At 30.4% G+C, this 15,279-nt stretch overlaps 1 protein-coding gene across 1 annotated transcript in view; it reads right to left on the bottom strand.

Annotated features, from left to right (window-relative positions):
- Window positions 1-15,279, bottom strand: part of syngap1a (synaptic Ras GTPase activating protein 1a) — a 110,930-nt gene that overhangs the window by 14,779 nt on the left and 80,872 nt on the right. Inside the window, exons 5-13 of the mRNA XM_067412305.1 lie at window positions 12,055-12,176; window positions 11,770-11,923; window positions 10,178-10,276; window positions 9,849-10,088; window positions 8,091-8,426; window positions 6,943-7,087; window positions 6,727-6,871; window positions 5,285-5,521; window positions 3,099-3,300 (exon numbers count right to left, since the gene is read on the bottom strand). Coding sequence (XP_067268406.1) covers window positions 3,099-3,300; window positions 5,285-5,521; window positions 6,727-6,871; window positions 6,943-7,087; window positions 8,091-8,426; window positions 9,849-10,088; window positions 10,178-10,276; window positions 11,770-11,923; window positions 12,055-12,176 — 1,680 coding nt within the window. The remainder of the gene's footprint in view (window positions 1-3,098; window positions 3,301-5,284; window positions 5,522-6,726; window positions 6,872-6,942; window positions 7,088-8,090; window positions 8,427-9,848; window positions 10,089-10,177; window positions 10,277-11,769; window positions 11,924-12,054; window positions 12,177-15,279) is intronic.

Here is a 15,279-nt window from a genome sequence, read left to right on the forward strand (position 1 = left end):
GTTCAAACGATATAATTAGTTTCCTTATTTTAAGTAAATTGTTTGCACGATATAATTCGTTTCCTTATTTTAAGTAAACTGTTCGCACACTATAATTCGTTCCCTTGTTTTTATGTAAATTGTTCACACAATATAATTAGTTTCCTTATTTTAAGTAAATTGTTTGCACGATATAATTCGTTTCCTTATTTTAAGTAAACTGTTCGCACACTATAATTCGTTCCCTTGTTTTTATGTAAATTGTTCACACAATATAATTAGTTTCCTTATTTTAAGTAAATTGTTTGCATGATATAATTAGTTTCCTTATTTTAAGTAAATTGTTTGCATGATATAATTAGTTTCCTTATTTTAAGTAAATTGTTTGCATGATATAATTAGTTTCCTTATTTTAAGTAAATTGTTTGCATGATATAATTAGTTTCCTTATTTTAAGTAAATTGTTTGCATGATATAATTCTTTTTTTTTATTTTAAATAAACTGTTCGCACACTATAATTCGTTCCCTTGTTTTTATGTAAATTGTTCAAACGATATAATTAGTTTCCTTATTTTAAGTAAATTGTTTGCACACTATAATTCGTTCCCTTGTTTTTATGTAAATTGTTCACACAATATAATTAGTTTCCTTATTTTAAGTAAATTGTTTGCACGATATAATTCGTTTCCTTATTTTAAGTAAACTGTTCGCACACTATAATTCATTCCCTCGTTTTAAGTTAATTGTTCGCACACTATAATTTGTTTCCTTATTTTAAGTAAACTGTTCGCACACTATAATTCGTTCCCTTGTTTTTATGTAAATTGTTCAAACGATATAATTAGTTTCCTTATTTTAAGTTAATTGTTTGCATGATATAATTAGTTTCCTTATTTTAAGTAAATTGTTCACGCGATATAATTAGTTTTCTTATTTTAAGTAAATTGTTTGCATGATATAACTCGTTTCCTTAATTTAAGTAAATTGTTCGCACACTTTAATTCGTTTCCTTATTTTAAGTAAACTGTTCGCACACTATAACTCGTTCCCTTGTTTTTATGTAAATTGTTCATACGATATAAGTAGTTTCCTTATTTTAAGTAAATTGTTTGCATGATATAATTAGTTTCCTTATTTTAAGTAAATTGTTTGCATGATATAATTCGTTTCTTTATTTTAAGTAAACTGTTCGCACACTATAATTTGTTCCCTTGTTTTTATGTAAATTGTTCACACAATATAATTAGTTTCCTTATTTTAAGTAAATTGTTTGCACTATATAATTTGTTTCCTTATTTTAAGTAAACTGTTCGCACACTATAATTCGTTCCCTTGTTTTTATGTAAATTGTTTGCACACTATAATTTGTTTCCTTATTTTAAGTAAACAGTTCGCACACTATAATTCGTTCCCTTGTTTTTATGTAAATTGTTTGCACACTATAATTTGTTTCCTTATTTTAAGTAAACTGTTCGCACACTATAATTCGTTCCCTTGTTTTTATGTAAATTGTTTGCACACTATAATTTGTTTCCTTATTTTAAGTAAACTGTTCGCACACTATAATTCGTTCCCTCGTTTTTATGTAAATTGTTCATACGATATAATTAGTTTCCTTATTTTAAGTAAATTGTTCGCATGATATAATTAGTTTCCTTATTTTAAGTAAATTGTTTGCATGATATAATTCGTTTCTTTATTTTAAGTAAACTGTTCGCACACTATAATTCGTTCCCTTGTTTTTATGTAAATTGTTCACACAATATAATTAGTTTCCTTATTTTAAGTAAATTGTTTGCACGATATAATTCGTTTCCTTATTTTAAGTAAACTGTTCGCACACTATAATTCGTTCCCTTGTTTTTATGTAAATTGTTTGCAAACTATAATTTGTTTCCTTATTTTAAGTAAACTGTTCGCACACTATAATTCGTTCCCTTGTTTTTATGTAAATTGTTTGCACACTATAATTTGTTTCCTTATTTTAAGTAAACTGTTCGCACACTATAATTCGTTCCCTTGTTTTTATGTAAATTGTTTGCACACTATAATTTGTTTCCTTATTTTAAGTAAACTGTTCGCACACTATAATTCGTTCCCTTGTTTTTATGTAAATTGTTCATACGATATAATTAGTTTCCTTATTTTAAGTAAATTGTTTGCATGATATAATTAGTTTCCTTATTTTAAGTAAATTGTTTGCATGATATAATTCGTTTCCTTATTTTAAGTAAATTGTTTGCATGATATAATTCGTTTCTTTATTTTAAGTAAACTGTTCGCACACTATAATTCGTTCCCTTGTTTTTATGTAAATTGTTCACACAATATAATTAGTTTCCTTATTTTAAGTAAATTGTTTGCACGATATAATTTGTTTCCTTATTTTAAGTAAACTGTTCGGACACTATAATTCGTTCCCTTGTTTTTATGTAAATTGTTTGCACACTATAATTTGTTTCCTTATTTTAAGTAAACTGTTCGCATACTATAATTCGTTCCCTTGTTTTTATGTAAATTGTTTGCACACTATAATTTGTTTCCTTATTTTAAGTAAACTGTTCGCACACTATAATTCGTTCCCTTGTTTTTATGTAAATTGTTTGCACACTATAATTTGTTTCCTTATTTTAAGTAAACTGTTCGCACACTATAATTCGTTCCCTTGTTTTTATGTAAATTGTTTGCACACTATAATTTGTTTCCTTATTTTAAGTAAACTGTTCGCACACTATAATTCGTTCCCTTGTTTTTATGTAAATTGTTCATACGATATAATTAGTTTCCTTATTTTAAGTAAATTGTTTGCATGATATAATTTGTTTCCTTAATTTAAGTAAATTGTTCGCACACTTTAATTCGTTTCCTTATTTTAAGTAAACTGTTTGCACACTATAATTCGTTCCCTTGTTTTTATGTAAATTGTTCATACGATATAATTAGTTTCCTTATTTTAAGTAAATTGTTTGCACGATATAATTCCTTCAGTATGGTTTCCTGAAGAAACAGAAAGAGACGTCACTTCAGCTGTTTGCCGACATCACACACACACACACACACACACACACACACACACACACACACACACACACACACACACGAAGGTGGGCGTCCGTACCTTACTCAGCTGTGCCATGACCTCCCACAGCAGACTGTGCAGGATGGACAGCTCTCGGCCCAGGTCGATATAGCCCTCGAACGCTCCGGCGTTACTCACACACTCCAGATTGGAGATCTCGTACAGGAACTGCTGCATGGAGCCCCACTCCATCTCCAGGAACTCGTTCATGAAGCCCAGATAGTCCTCCTTCCCACTGAACCTGCAGAGAACACACAGACAGCAGTGTGGGAGAGACAGACAGACGGACAGAGAGAGAGAGAGACAGGGCAGAGCGGTGATGGGCGACAGAAAGAAAGAGAGACAGATGATAAGTGACGAGCCAACAGACTGAAGATCAACTGTAAACACAGACCGCCGTGAGACGCTGTGAGACGACATGAGACAGATATAAACCCTGAGATATCATGAGACACACTGAGACGATGGCAGAGCCACCAGCGTTATCAGAGCTGGCTAAAACTGAAACCATTAAAACACATTTACACTACTTGAAATAAAATCAAGGAGCTCCGCACATGACATGTGGGGAAAAATATGCATATCGTGGCCATGAATTAACAAGTCATTCCCACGACTTACTGATATATCAGCACGTTTTGCTAATTCGTTCCCTCGTTTTAAGTAAATTGTGCACGTGATAATTCGTTCCCTCCTTTATGCAAACAATATAATTATAATTCATTCCTTTATTTTAAGGAAATTGTTCGCACAATATAATTAGTTTCCTCATTTTAAGTAAATTGTTCGCACGATATAATTTGTTCCCTCGTTTTAAGTAAATTGTTCACACAATATAATTAGTTCCCTCATTTTAAGTAAATTGTTCGCACGATATAATTTGTTCCCTCGTTTTAAGTAAATTGTTAGCACAATATAATTTGTTCCCTCATTTTAAGTAAACTGTTCGCATTATATAATTTGTTCCCTCGTTTTAAGTAAATTGTGCACGTGATAATTCATTCCCTCCTTTATGCAAACAATATAATTATAATTAATTCCTTTATTTTAAGGAAATTGTTCGCACACTATAATTTGTTCCCTTATTTTAAGTAAATTGTTCGCACAATATAATTAGTTCCCTCGTTTTAAGTAAATTGTTCGCACAATATAATTAGTTCCCTCATTTTAAGTAAATTGTTCGCACAATATAATTAGTTCCCTCATTTTAAGTAAATTGTTCGCACAATATAATTAGTTCCCTCATTTTAAGTAAATTGTTCGCACAATATAATTAGTTCCCTTATTTTAAGTAAATTGTTCGCACAATATAATTAGTTCCCTCATTTTAAGTAAATTGTTCGCACAATATAATTTGTTCCCTCGTTTTAAGTAAATTGTTAGCACGATATAATTTGTTGCCTCATTTTAAGTAAATTGTTCACACAAAATAATTAGTTCCCTCGTTTTAAGTAAATTGTTCGCACAATATAATTTGTTCCCTCATTTTAAGTAAATTGTTCGCATGATATAATGTGTTCCCTCATTTTAAGTAAATTGTTTGCATGATATAATTAGTTCCCTCGTTTTAAGTAAATTGTTCGCACAATATAATTTGTTCCCTCATTTTAAGTAAATTGTTCGCACACTATAATTTGTTCCCTCATTTTAAGTAAATTGTTCACACAATATAATTTGTTCCCTTATTTTCACTAAATTGTTCGCACAATATAATTTGTTCCCTTATTTTCACTAAATTGTGCGCACAATATAATTTGTTCCCTCGTTTTAAGTAAATTGTGCGCACAATATAATTTGTTCCCTCGTTTTAAGTAAATTGTGCGCACAATATAATTTGTTCCCTCGTTTTAAGTAAATTGTGTGCACAATATAATTTGTTTCCTTATTTTAAGTAAATTTTTTGAGGGGAAGAAATTAATAAGTCGTGGGAATAAATACTAAACAGACATATAAAAAAACTAATAAAAATTGCAAAATTACTAAAACTTTAACAAAATCTAAAATGAAAACGAAAAATATTCAAATAAATAACTAAAAATATAAACTAGAACTATAATAAAAACTATAACAGTAAATTAATAGTAATAGTAAAATAACACTGGTGCCGACGCCTAAATGGGAATGAAAGCGAGAGTGGGCGTGTCCGTGCGTGTCATGTGATGGATGACTGACGGATCAGAGCTGGTGATGGACGCGCTGAATGACGCTGGACTCTAGTGACTGACTTTGAAAAGCTGGCCAGGCTCTGCACCACCTTGGCGATGAGCGTGAGGGTTCGCGAGGTGCGTTCGGACGGATACTCCTGCGTCAGATTGAACAGGGACGGGGACATGATCGCCGGACACAGGAAGCGCAGGAAGAGAGAGGAGCTGATGAGGCGGTCGGCGATGTCCTCTCGACCGCGTTCGGCGCAGCGCACCCGCCACGACGCGAACACCTCCTTCAGCTCTCGAGGAAACACGCTGCAGAGAGAGAGAGAGAGAGAGAGAGAGACATTCAGTTCCATCAGAGCGGACTGTGGGATTCATTCTGTTTGATGAATGAGGCTTTATTTGATAACGAGAGTGAATCAAATCAAAGAGATTCAGACATCCTCCTGAAGATGAGACGAGTGTCGTCTGATCACTGGAGCATTTACCGTAATAAATTAATCTAGGACAGAAAACATTTCTGGAGATACTAAACCAGGGTTTCCCAAACATGAAACGCTAATATCGATCAATTTTGTAATATTTATAAAATAAACATATATATTTTAAATAAAAACAATCAAAATAAAATATTTACTACTAATTAATCAAATCATATCAATGTAAAATAAATAAATAAATAAAAATATATGTAAAATTCATGTAAATTTAAAAATAAATAATTTTTATATAAAAACAATTAAAATAAAACACTTACTAAAAAAATAAATCATTACCACGAAAAATGTTAATAATTAATTTCAAAACAAAAACAATCAAAATAAAACATTTACTGATTAAATCATAAAAATGTAAAATTGAAATAAATAATTTTAAAATAATACAATAAAAAACTTCCTAATAATTAATTAAATCATAACAATGTAAAATAAATAAATAAATAAAAATGTATGTAAAATTCATGTAAATTTAAAAATAAATAATTTTAATATAAAAACTATTTATAATAAAACACTAATAATTTAAATAAAACACTAATAATTACTGAAACAATGTTTTTAAATAAAAATTCATTAAATCCTTACAATGCAAAAATTTAAATAAATATTTTTAAATAATAACAATCAAAATAAAACACTAATAACTAAAAAATAAATCATTACCACGAAAAATGTAAATAATTAATTTCAAAACAAAAACAATCAAAATAAAACATTTACTAATTAAATCATAAAAATGTAAAATTGAAATAAATAATTTTAAAATAATACAATAAAAAACTTACTAATAATTAATTAATTAAATAAAATCATTTTAAAACAAAAGCCATCAAAAAAAAATTAATCATAAAAATATAAAAAATGAAATAAATAATTTCAAAATAAAATCAATCCAAATAAAACACTTACTAATAATGAATTAAATCAATAAAACCGTGAACATGTGAAAGTGTTGTTAAATCATCTAAACCATCTGCTCTGAACGGGTCAGCTGACGTGTGGCGGACTGGAACTGACCAATGGGAGTTGATGATCTTGCAGAGCGCCAGCTCGCAGCACATGCGCAGGTTGGCCTGATGGTCGGACAGCACAGACGGAGGCGTTCGCATCGGATCCACCTCACAGTTCTCCTCCGACTCGTACAGTGCGCGGATGAACTCTCCTGAAGAGCAGAAGGCCTTCGTCATCATCATCATCCTCACACACACACACACACACAGCGTCAGCACTCACCGATGGTGTCCTTCAGATAGCGATGCGCGATGAGCTTCAGGAACTCCTCGATGGCTTTGGTGGCCAGCGTGTTTTCTCTGAAGATCAGGTGCTCGCGGTCGATGAAGCGGTCCACCTCGCACATGGCCATGTCAGACAGGAAGTCCTGAAACACACACTGACGTCAGTCTCCTGACCACTTCACAGGGTGGTACTTTAGTATCACTGACCACATGATCAGAGTAAAGTACATTATTCTCATTTTTCACCTAGAGTTGTGGTGATTTTCACCCCAAAGTGCAGCACAAATGATGATCTCACATTCACTCTCTGATACTGTTTATTTCTAGGAAATTTCCAATTTTATATTTGAGAAAACAGGATTTTTTCTTTATATATATTTATTTTTAGAAATGATCAATGTTATATTTTAGAAAAATAGAATTTTCTTTTATATTTTTAATATAATTAATTTGAGAAATTCTAAATTATATTTCATAGAAAAAAATGTTTTCTTTAAATATTTTTTTATATATTTATTTTTTAGACATTATTGATTTTATATTTTGGAAAACATAGTTTTTTAATATACATGTGCATATTTATTTTAAAAAGTTCAATTTAATATTTTATAAAACATAATTTCCTTTATATATTTTTAATATAATTATGTTTTATAAATTCTAATTTATATATATAGTTAACTATAACTAGTTTTACTATAAATATCTTTTTTAATATACTGTATATACAATTTATAATTTTTATTATGTATTTATTTTTTATATATTATTTATTTATTTTTTAGAAATTATCAATTTTATATTCAAGAAAACATTTTTTTTAAATGTACTTTATACTGTAAGTTTTTATTTTATATTTTAGAATATTAATATTAATATTTTTAGCTTTTTTATACATTTACTTTTAATAAATGCTCAATTTCATATTTTAAAACTGAATGTATGTATATATATATATATATATATATATATATATATATATATATATATATATATATATATACAATTATATAAATCAATTTAATATTTTATATTCTGTTATATTATAAACAGAACAGTGGCACAAAAGTATTTCTCCATACTTCTTTCCATTCGTATCCAGACCTGGAGGTCAGTGAACAGGAAGCAGTGAGTGTGACCTCTGACCTTGGCCTTGCCGGTGCTCTGCAGGATGTGCACCAGCGCACACGCCACCTCCTCTTTGCTCTTGGCGCTCAGCAGCGGCTCCAGGACTCCACACAGCGTCCTGTAGTTGTTGGTCACGTACTCGGCGAACTCCTTGTACAGCTCCATGGGCAGGATGTTCATGGTCTGGTAGCGAGACTTGAGGCGCAGCGAGGCGTTGATGATCTTCCCGCTGCTGCCGCCGCCACCTTTGGCCAGAACGCTGGGCTGGATGACGGGATACCACTGCTCCACGAACTGACGGCCCGTGATGCTGGGGATAGGGATGCTGACCAGACCCAGATACGTGCTCTTCTCCTGCACACACAAACACACGCGCTGGTTACGATATGAAATTATAACAAATAAAAGGAATTGTTACAGTGTTTGAAAACATTACGTTTTGTGCATTTATCTGATCACCTTAGTTTTTGGTAATAAATTTGTATTAAATCATAAAACGCAGAGTCCGGAAAACTTAAGTTCAAATTCAAAAGGGCCCAATTATTGTTAAAAATTATTACTAAATTATTACATAATGTAAATAAATGTGATTAAAATAAATGAATAGAAATGGATTTAAACAATAAATTAATATATTTGATTTAAATTTGATTAAAATAAATAAAATATGATTAATATAAATAAATTTGATTTAAATATATTTAAATAAATAAATAAAATTTGTAAATAAGTAAGTAAAAACATTTAATTAAAATAAATAAAACATGATTTAAATAAATATTGCATTAAATTATTAAAAATAAACTGTAAAATGTTTAAAACAATTGTATTAAGATAAAAATAATATATAATAAATTAAATTAAAAAATGATTTAAATAAATATTAAATGAACATATTAAAATAGATAAAATGTAACATAACACAAAACTAAATAAATAAATAAAACATGATTTAAATAAATGTGATTACAATAAATGAATAAATGAAATTGATTTACATAATACATTAATAAATGTGATTTTAAAAATGTATTAAAATCAACCAAATTCGATTAAAATAAACAAACAAAAATTGATTAAAATAAATAAAACATGATTAATATAAATACATTTAATTTAAAAATGAATAAATGTATTTAAATCTAAAAATTTGATGTGATAAGTAAATAAATAAAACATTTAATTAAAATAAATAAAACATGATTTATTTAAATTGTATTTAAATTAACAATATAACATATACTAAAATAAATAAAATATAAATTAATAATTAATTTGATTTAATAAATAATAAATGAATATATTTGACAAAATAAATATATTCAAAAAGATAAATAAAATTGCATCTAAATAAATAATACATTTAACAGTACAGTACAAAATGAGTAAAAAAAAATAATGCAATGATGTGTCATAATAGAAACTAAATATTTTATAAACAATATTATACACAAATTTATTTGATTCAATTTGAAAACTTTAAGTTTATCACTATAGTTTTTGGTAATAAATTGGTATTAAATCATAAAACACAGAATTAAGTTCAAATTCACAGGGCCCAATTATTGTAAAAAATGTAATGAATTATTATGAATTGAATTCATTAGGCATGCTTAATTGAGGAATTAAATCAGGGCTCTTTAACGCTTCAGCTGTCCTGGAAAGGAAAAGTGAGTCGTTAAAGGCGTGATGGATCTGAATCTCTGATCAAGTGCACTTGTAATTCACCCTCTCTCTCCTGTAGTGAGCGAGCTTGTGTAGCAGCACAGCACAGACCTTCCGTCTCTTCTTGTCCGTCTCCTTGTACAGGTGCAGTCTCAGGCTGCGGATGGCCGGGAGGTTGTTGAACTCGAAGTGTTCGCCCCAGAACACCGTGTCCGTCCGCGGTTTGCTGGTGGTTCGCGCGTACAGCATGTCGTCCAGACACAGCTCGCAGTAGTAGCGCTTCTTCGCCGGGAGGTCGCGGGCCTCGATGATCCACAGCTTGAGCACATTATCAACACGACGGCTGTTATCCTGCACAGACACACAATGGGTGCACTCATGGGCGTGTGTCCGTCATCAGGTGATCTCCAGAATGAAAACATGCTCTGAAGCTGCCGTACCTTGTTGGGTTTGATGGCTCGCTGCAGATTCTCGATCCATTTGTCCCTCTCGGCAGCGGAGCGGCACGCGAAACACTTGGTGCCGGACGCCGTCGTCACCTGAAGGGCACAGATTCAGAACTTAATCATATTCAGAGCATTTGCTTTGCATCTTGTACAATATTTCTATGATTCTATTAAACACAGTCTTTTCTGAAATATTTGTTTAAAATAAACTTTTCCACTTGAGTTTTCATAGTCACACTGTTTCAGTTTCAATTTGACTATAAAATAATAATAGCTATAAAGTAAAACTATAACATAATGTTATCATATTTACATAATTATATGAATAATAATAAGTATTATGGTTTTATATATTTTAATTAACATAAATACATGAATACAAATACATTTTTATTTAAATAAATTATTATAACATGATTTAAATAAATTTGATTAAAAAATGAATAGAAATTGATTTAAACAATAAATTAATAAATTGGATTAAAATAAACAAAAAATTGATTAAAATAAATAAAACATGATTAATATAAATAAATTTGATTAAAAATGAATAAATGTATTTAAATAAATAAATACAATTTGATGTAATAAATAAGTAAATAAACACAAATATTTAATTAAAATAAATAAAACATGATTTAAAGAAACTAAATTATTAAAAATAAATTGTAAACAATTTTAAACAATTGTATTAAAATAAAAATAATATATATTTAATTAAATAAAAAAATTATTTAAATAAATATTAAATTAATATATTTGAAAAAAACATAATAATAGATAAGTAAAATTGTATTTAAATACATAATACATCTAACAGTAAAAAATACGCTGTAACGTAATACAAAAATAAATAAATATTTACATAATACATTAATAAATTTGATTTTAAAAATGTATTAAAATAAACCAAATTTGATTAAATAAACAAACAAAAATGTATTAAATAAATAAAACATGATTAATATAAATACATGTAATTTAAAAATGAATAAATGTATTAAAATATATAAATTTGATGTAATAAATAAACATTTAATTAAAATAAAAAACATGATGTAATTAAATTGTATTAAAATTAAATATATATATATATATATTAAAATAAATAAAATGTAAATAAATAAAAATGTGATATGAATGAAAATTGATTTAAATAAATAATGAATTAATTAAATGAATAATAAATTGATTTAAATAAATAATAAATGAATATATTTGATAAAATAAATAAATATATTAAAATAATAGATAAATAAAATTGTATTTAAATAAATAATACATCTAACAGTACCGTACAAAATGAGTTAAAAATAATGCAATGACGTGTCATAATAAAAACTAAATATTTTATAAATAATATTATACCCAAATTTCTAATATAAAATTTTAAATTAAAAATATAAATCTGGCACACAGCAGGATGATCATATTTGGGGTCAGTGGATCAAAAAGAAGCTGAAAAGCGCTGATCTAGAAGTCTGGATGCGGTCGTTCACTGACGTGTTTGGCCAGGATTTGAGGATCCCAGGTGCAAATTCATTGTTCTGCTCAGAAAGCAGCAGTGAACGGAGACTAACACAGACCTCGAAGCAGTACTCCTGCCCGAGGATGCTGGAGTGGACGGGTTTGATGATGGCGTCCTCGTCCAGCGTGAGGTCCAGGGCCTCGGCCGCGCTGCTCGGAGACAGCAGGGACTCGTGCGAGTGAGACTCCTTGAAACTCTGCATGAGGCGCGTCCTGCAGACACACAGACAGACAGACAGACGGATTGTTCTATATGTGCTGTACGTCTGTGACTCACTGAAGCACAATGGGAGCGTGAGTCACTGCATCTGCTGCAGTGTGTGTGTGTGTGTGAGTATATATACCTCTCCTGGTCAGCACTGCGGAATCGTGGGAGGATCATGTGGCGGAAGCTTCCTGTGCGGTCGAGTTTGGGTTGACTCTTTGCTCGTTTAATTGATCCTTTCAGGCGGCGACTTAGAAAACTCTGCGAACACAAACAAACATGCACTCATTTCCATGCTCTTATTTTAGTGTGTGATCGTAGAGGATCTCCAGCAGAGGGCGGCGTGAGCCAGAGATGTGGTTCCTGCGCCGTGAGTCACTGCAGCTGCTGCCCACGCGACGCTCTCCGTGACATCTGCAGCGCCGCTGCGTATGTGTGTGTGACTCAAACCATCGGTTCAGATCACTTTTAGCACACACTCAAACTCATATTAAAGTCAGCATGAAATGGAACTTCCAGCCGACTTTCCCAGCTAACAAAAATATGGTCTGAAACGTTATGAAAATGCCATTTCTGAACATTTCTTCTTGGTTATAATAATAAGGGAACATTCCAGTTCATGATTCTGCAAACATTATGCGAATGTTCCTGAAACAGGTATTAACATTTAAAAAATGTTAGATAAACTAAAACATTACGGCAAAAAATCTATGAATGATGATTTTATTAAAGACCAGATAACTTTGAATGAACGTTCTGTTAACATTACTAGACAAACGTTTGTTCATAACCTTGCCAGAAAGCCAAAGTGCAAACATTTTTATTTGACAATTGTAATTTCTATTATACTATAAAATACAAGGAATGAAAATATTGAAGGAAGTAGAAAAGAGATGGATATGAAGATATGAAATGAACACACTGAAAACTTTATCTTGTTAGATAAAAACATAAATTTTTAGTTTTCCTTTGGAGACATTTCTATTTGAAAAAGGTAATATATTTTATTGCAATACTCAGCATATCACGGAATGTTTAAAAATCACAATGATATCGTATCATGACTTTAAAATTGTGATTACATCATATCGTGGCTTTAGAATCGCCATAATATCGTATCGTGGCTTTAGGATCACGATAATATCATATTGTGCATTTAAAATCGTGATAATATCATATTGTGGCTTTAGAATCGCCATAATATCGTATCCTAGCTTTAGAATCGCGATAATATCATATTGTGGATTTAGAATCGCGATAATATCGTATTGTGGCTTTAGAATCGCCATAATATCGTATTGTAGCTTTAGAATCGGCATAATATAGTATCTTAACTTTAGAATCGCCATAATAGCGTATCGTAGCTTTAGAATTGCCATAATATCGTATCGTAGCTTTAGAATTGCCATAATATCGTATCGTGGCTTTAGAATCGGCATAATATAGTATCTTAACTCTTTAGAATCGCCATAATAGCGTATCGTAGCTTTAGAATCGCGATAATATCATATTGTGGCTTTATAATCGCCATAATATCGTATCGTATCTTTAGAATTGCCACAATATGGTATTGTGGCTTTAGAATCACCATAATATCGTATCGTAGCTTTAGAATTGCCATAATATCGTATCGTAGCTTTAGAATTGCCGTAATATCGTATCATGGCTTTAGAATCGCCATAAGATAGTATCTTAACTTTAGAATCGCCATAATAGCGTATCGTAGCTTTAAAATCGCGATAATATCATATTGTGGCTTTATAATCACCATAATATCGTATTGTGGCTTTAGAATCGCCATAATATCGTATCGTAGCTTTAGAATTGCCATAATATCGTATTGTGGCTTTAGAATCGCCATAATATAGTATCTTAACTTTAGAATCGTCATAATATCGTATTGTGGCTTTAGAATCGCCATAATATAGTATCTTAACTTTAGAATCGTCATAATATCGTATTGTGGCTTTAGAATCGCCATAATATCGTATCGTAGCTTTAGAATTGCCATAATATCGTATTGTGGCTTTAGAATCGCCATAATATAGTATCTTTACTTTAGAATCGTCATAATATCGTATTTTGGATTTAGAAGTACAATGATATTGTATCGTATCTTTAGAATCGCCATAATATCGTATTGTGGATTTAGAATAGCGATAATATCATATTGTGGATTTAGAATCACAATAATATCGTATCGTGGATTTAGAATCGCGATAATATCGTATCGTGGATTTAGAATCGTGACAATATCATATTGTGGCTTTAGAATCGCCATAATATAGTACACTGTAAAATGTAATTAGTTGAGTTTACTTAGAAAGCTTAATTAAACTGTTGGGTTTACTTAAAAAACTTAAGGAAACCGATTGCCTTAAATTTAGCAAGTAAGTTAACTCATTATTTTGAATTGATAAAACTAGCTACCACACAGTACAGAGTACTTAGAAATCTTGAGTATTCACTGTAAAATGTAATTAGTTGATTTTACTTAGAAAGCTTAATTAAACTGTTGGGTTTAGCTACCACACAGTACAGAGTACTTAGAAATCTTGAGGATTGGTAATTCAGTTTTACAAATTGAGTACTTAGTTCAGTCATGTTAAAAATCTTGTTCACATTATGTAGAAACTGCCTTCAATTTCTCAAGCATTTTTTACTCAGTTGCAACAATGGACCATACATTTATTTGTATTTATTAAACTGGAGATACTGTTGAAAATAATAAAGTTTGATGTCACCATCATGGTGGAAAGTGTTTGCTTTAGTTGGGCTCTTGACCTTGACTTTTAACATTAGTGTTTCTGTGGCTGTCGTAACTCAGTGTTTGTAAGACACAGCTGTTATGGTGAAAAAAGCCAAGAGAAATACTGGGATTGATCTGTTGGATCTTTCCTGATGATATCATTGAATACCCACAGATTTAATCCTGAGGTTTGTACTTGATCAAAAGTGTGGTTCATTAAAAACAAATAAGTATTTTTTAATAATCAATGAACCTATAGCAAGAGACGGAGCACTGTTGAAATCATATTATTAATATGTTAGTCAAAAAACATTTTGACTATATAGACACAAGAATCAGTGTGTAAATCTCAACAACGGTGACATGCTTCATGCTGCAATGCATGCTGGGAGCCATGGATGAGTTTTATACTATGATGGCTCCCAGCATGCATTGCATGTCACCGTTGTTGAGATCTATACGCTGATTATTGATGTCTCTGTGTGTCTAAAAGTAGCCCAAAATGTTTTTTTGCCAAATATAATATTAAAAATATATGATCTCAACCGTGCTCCGTCTCTTGATCTAGTTTCAGCAATAAAATATTGAATTGTTTACAGTGACAAAGCACACTTT

This window comes from Chanodichthys erythropterus, chromosome 15, assembly GCF_024489055.1.
Source record: "Chanodichthys erythropterus isolate Z2021 chromosome 15, ASM2448905v1, whole genome shotgun sequence".
Classification (NCBI taxonomy): domain Eukaryota; kingdom Metazoa; phylum Chordata; class Actinopteri; order Cypriniformes; family Xenocyprididae; genus Chanodichthys; species Chanodichthys erythropterus.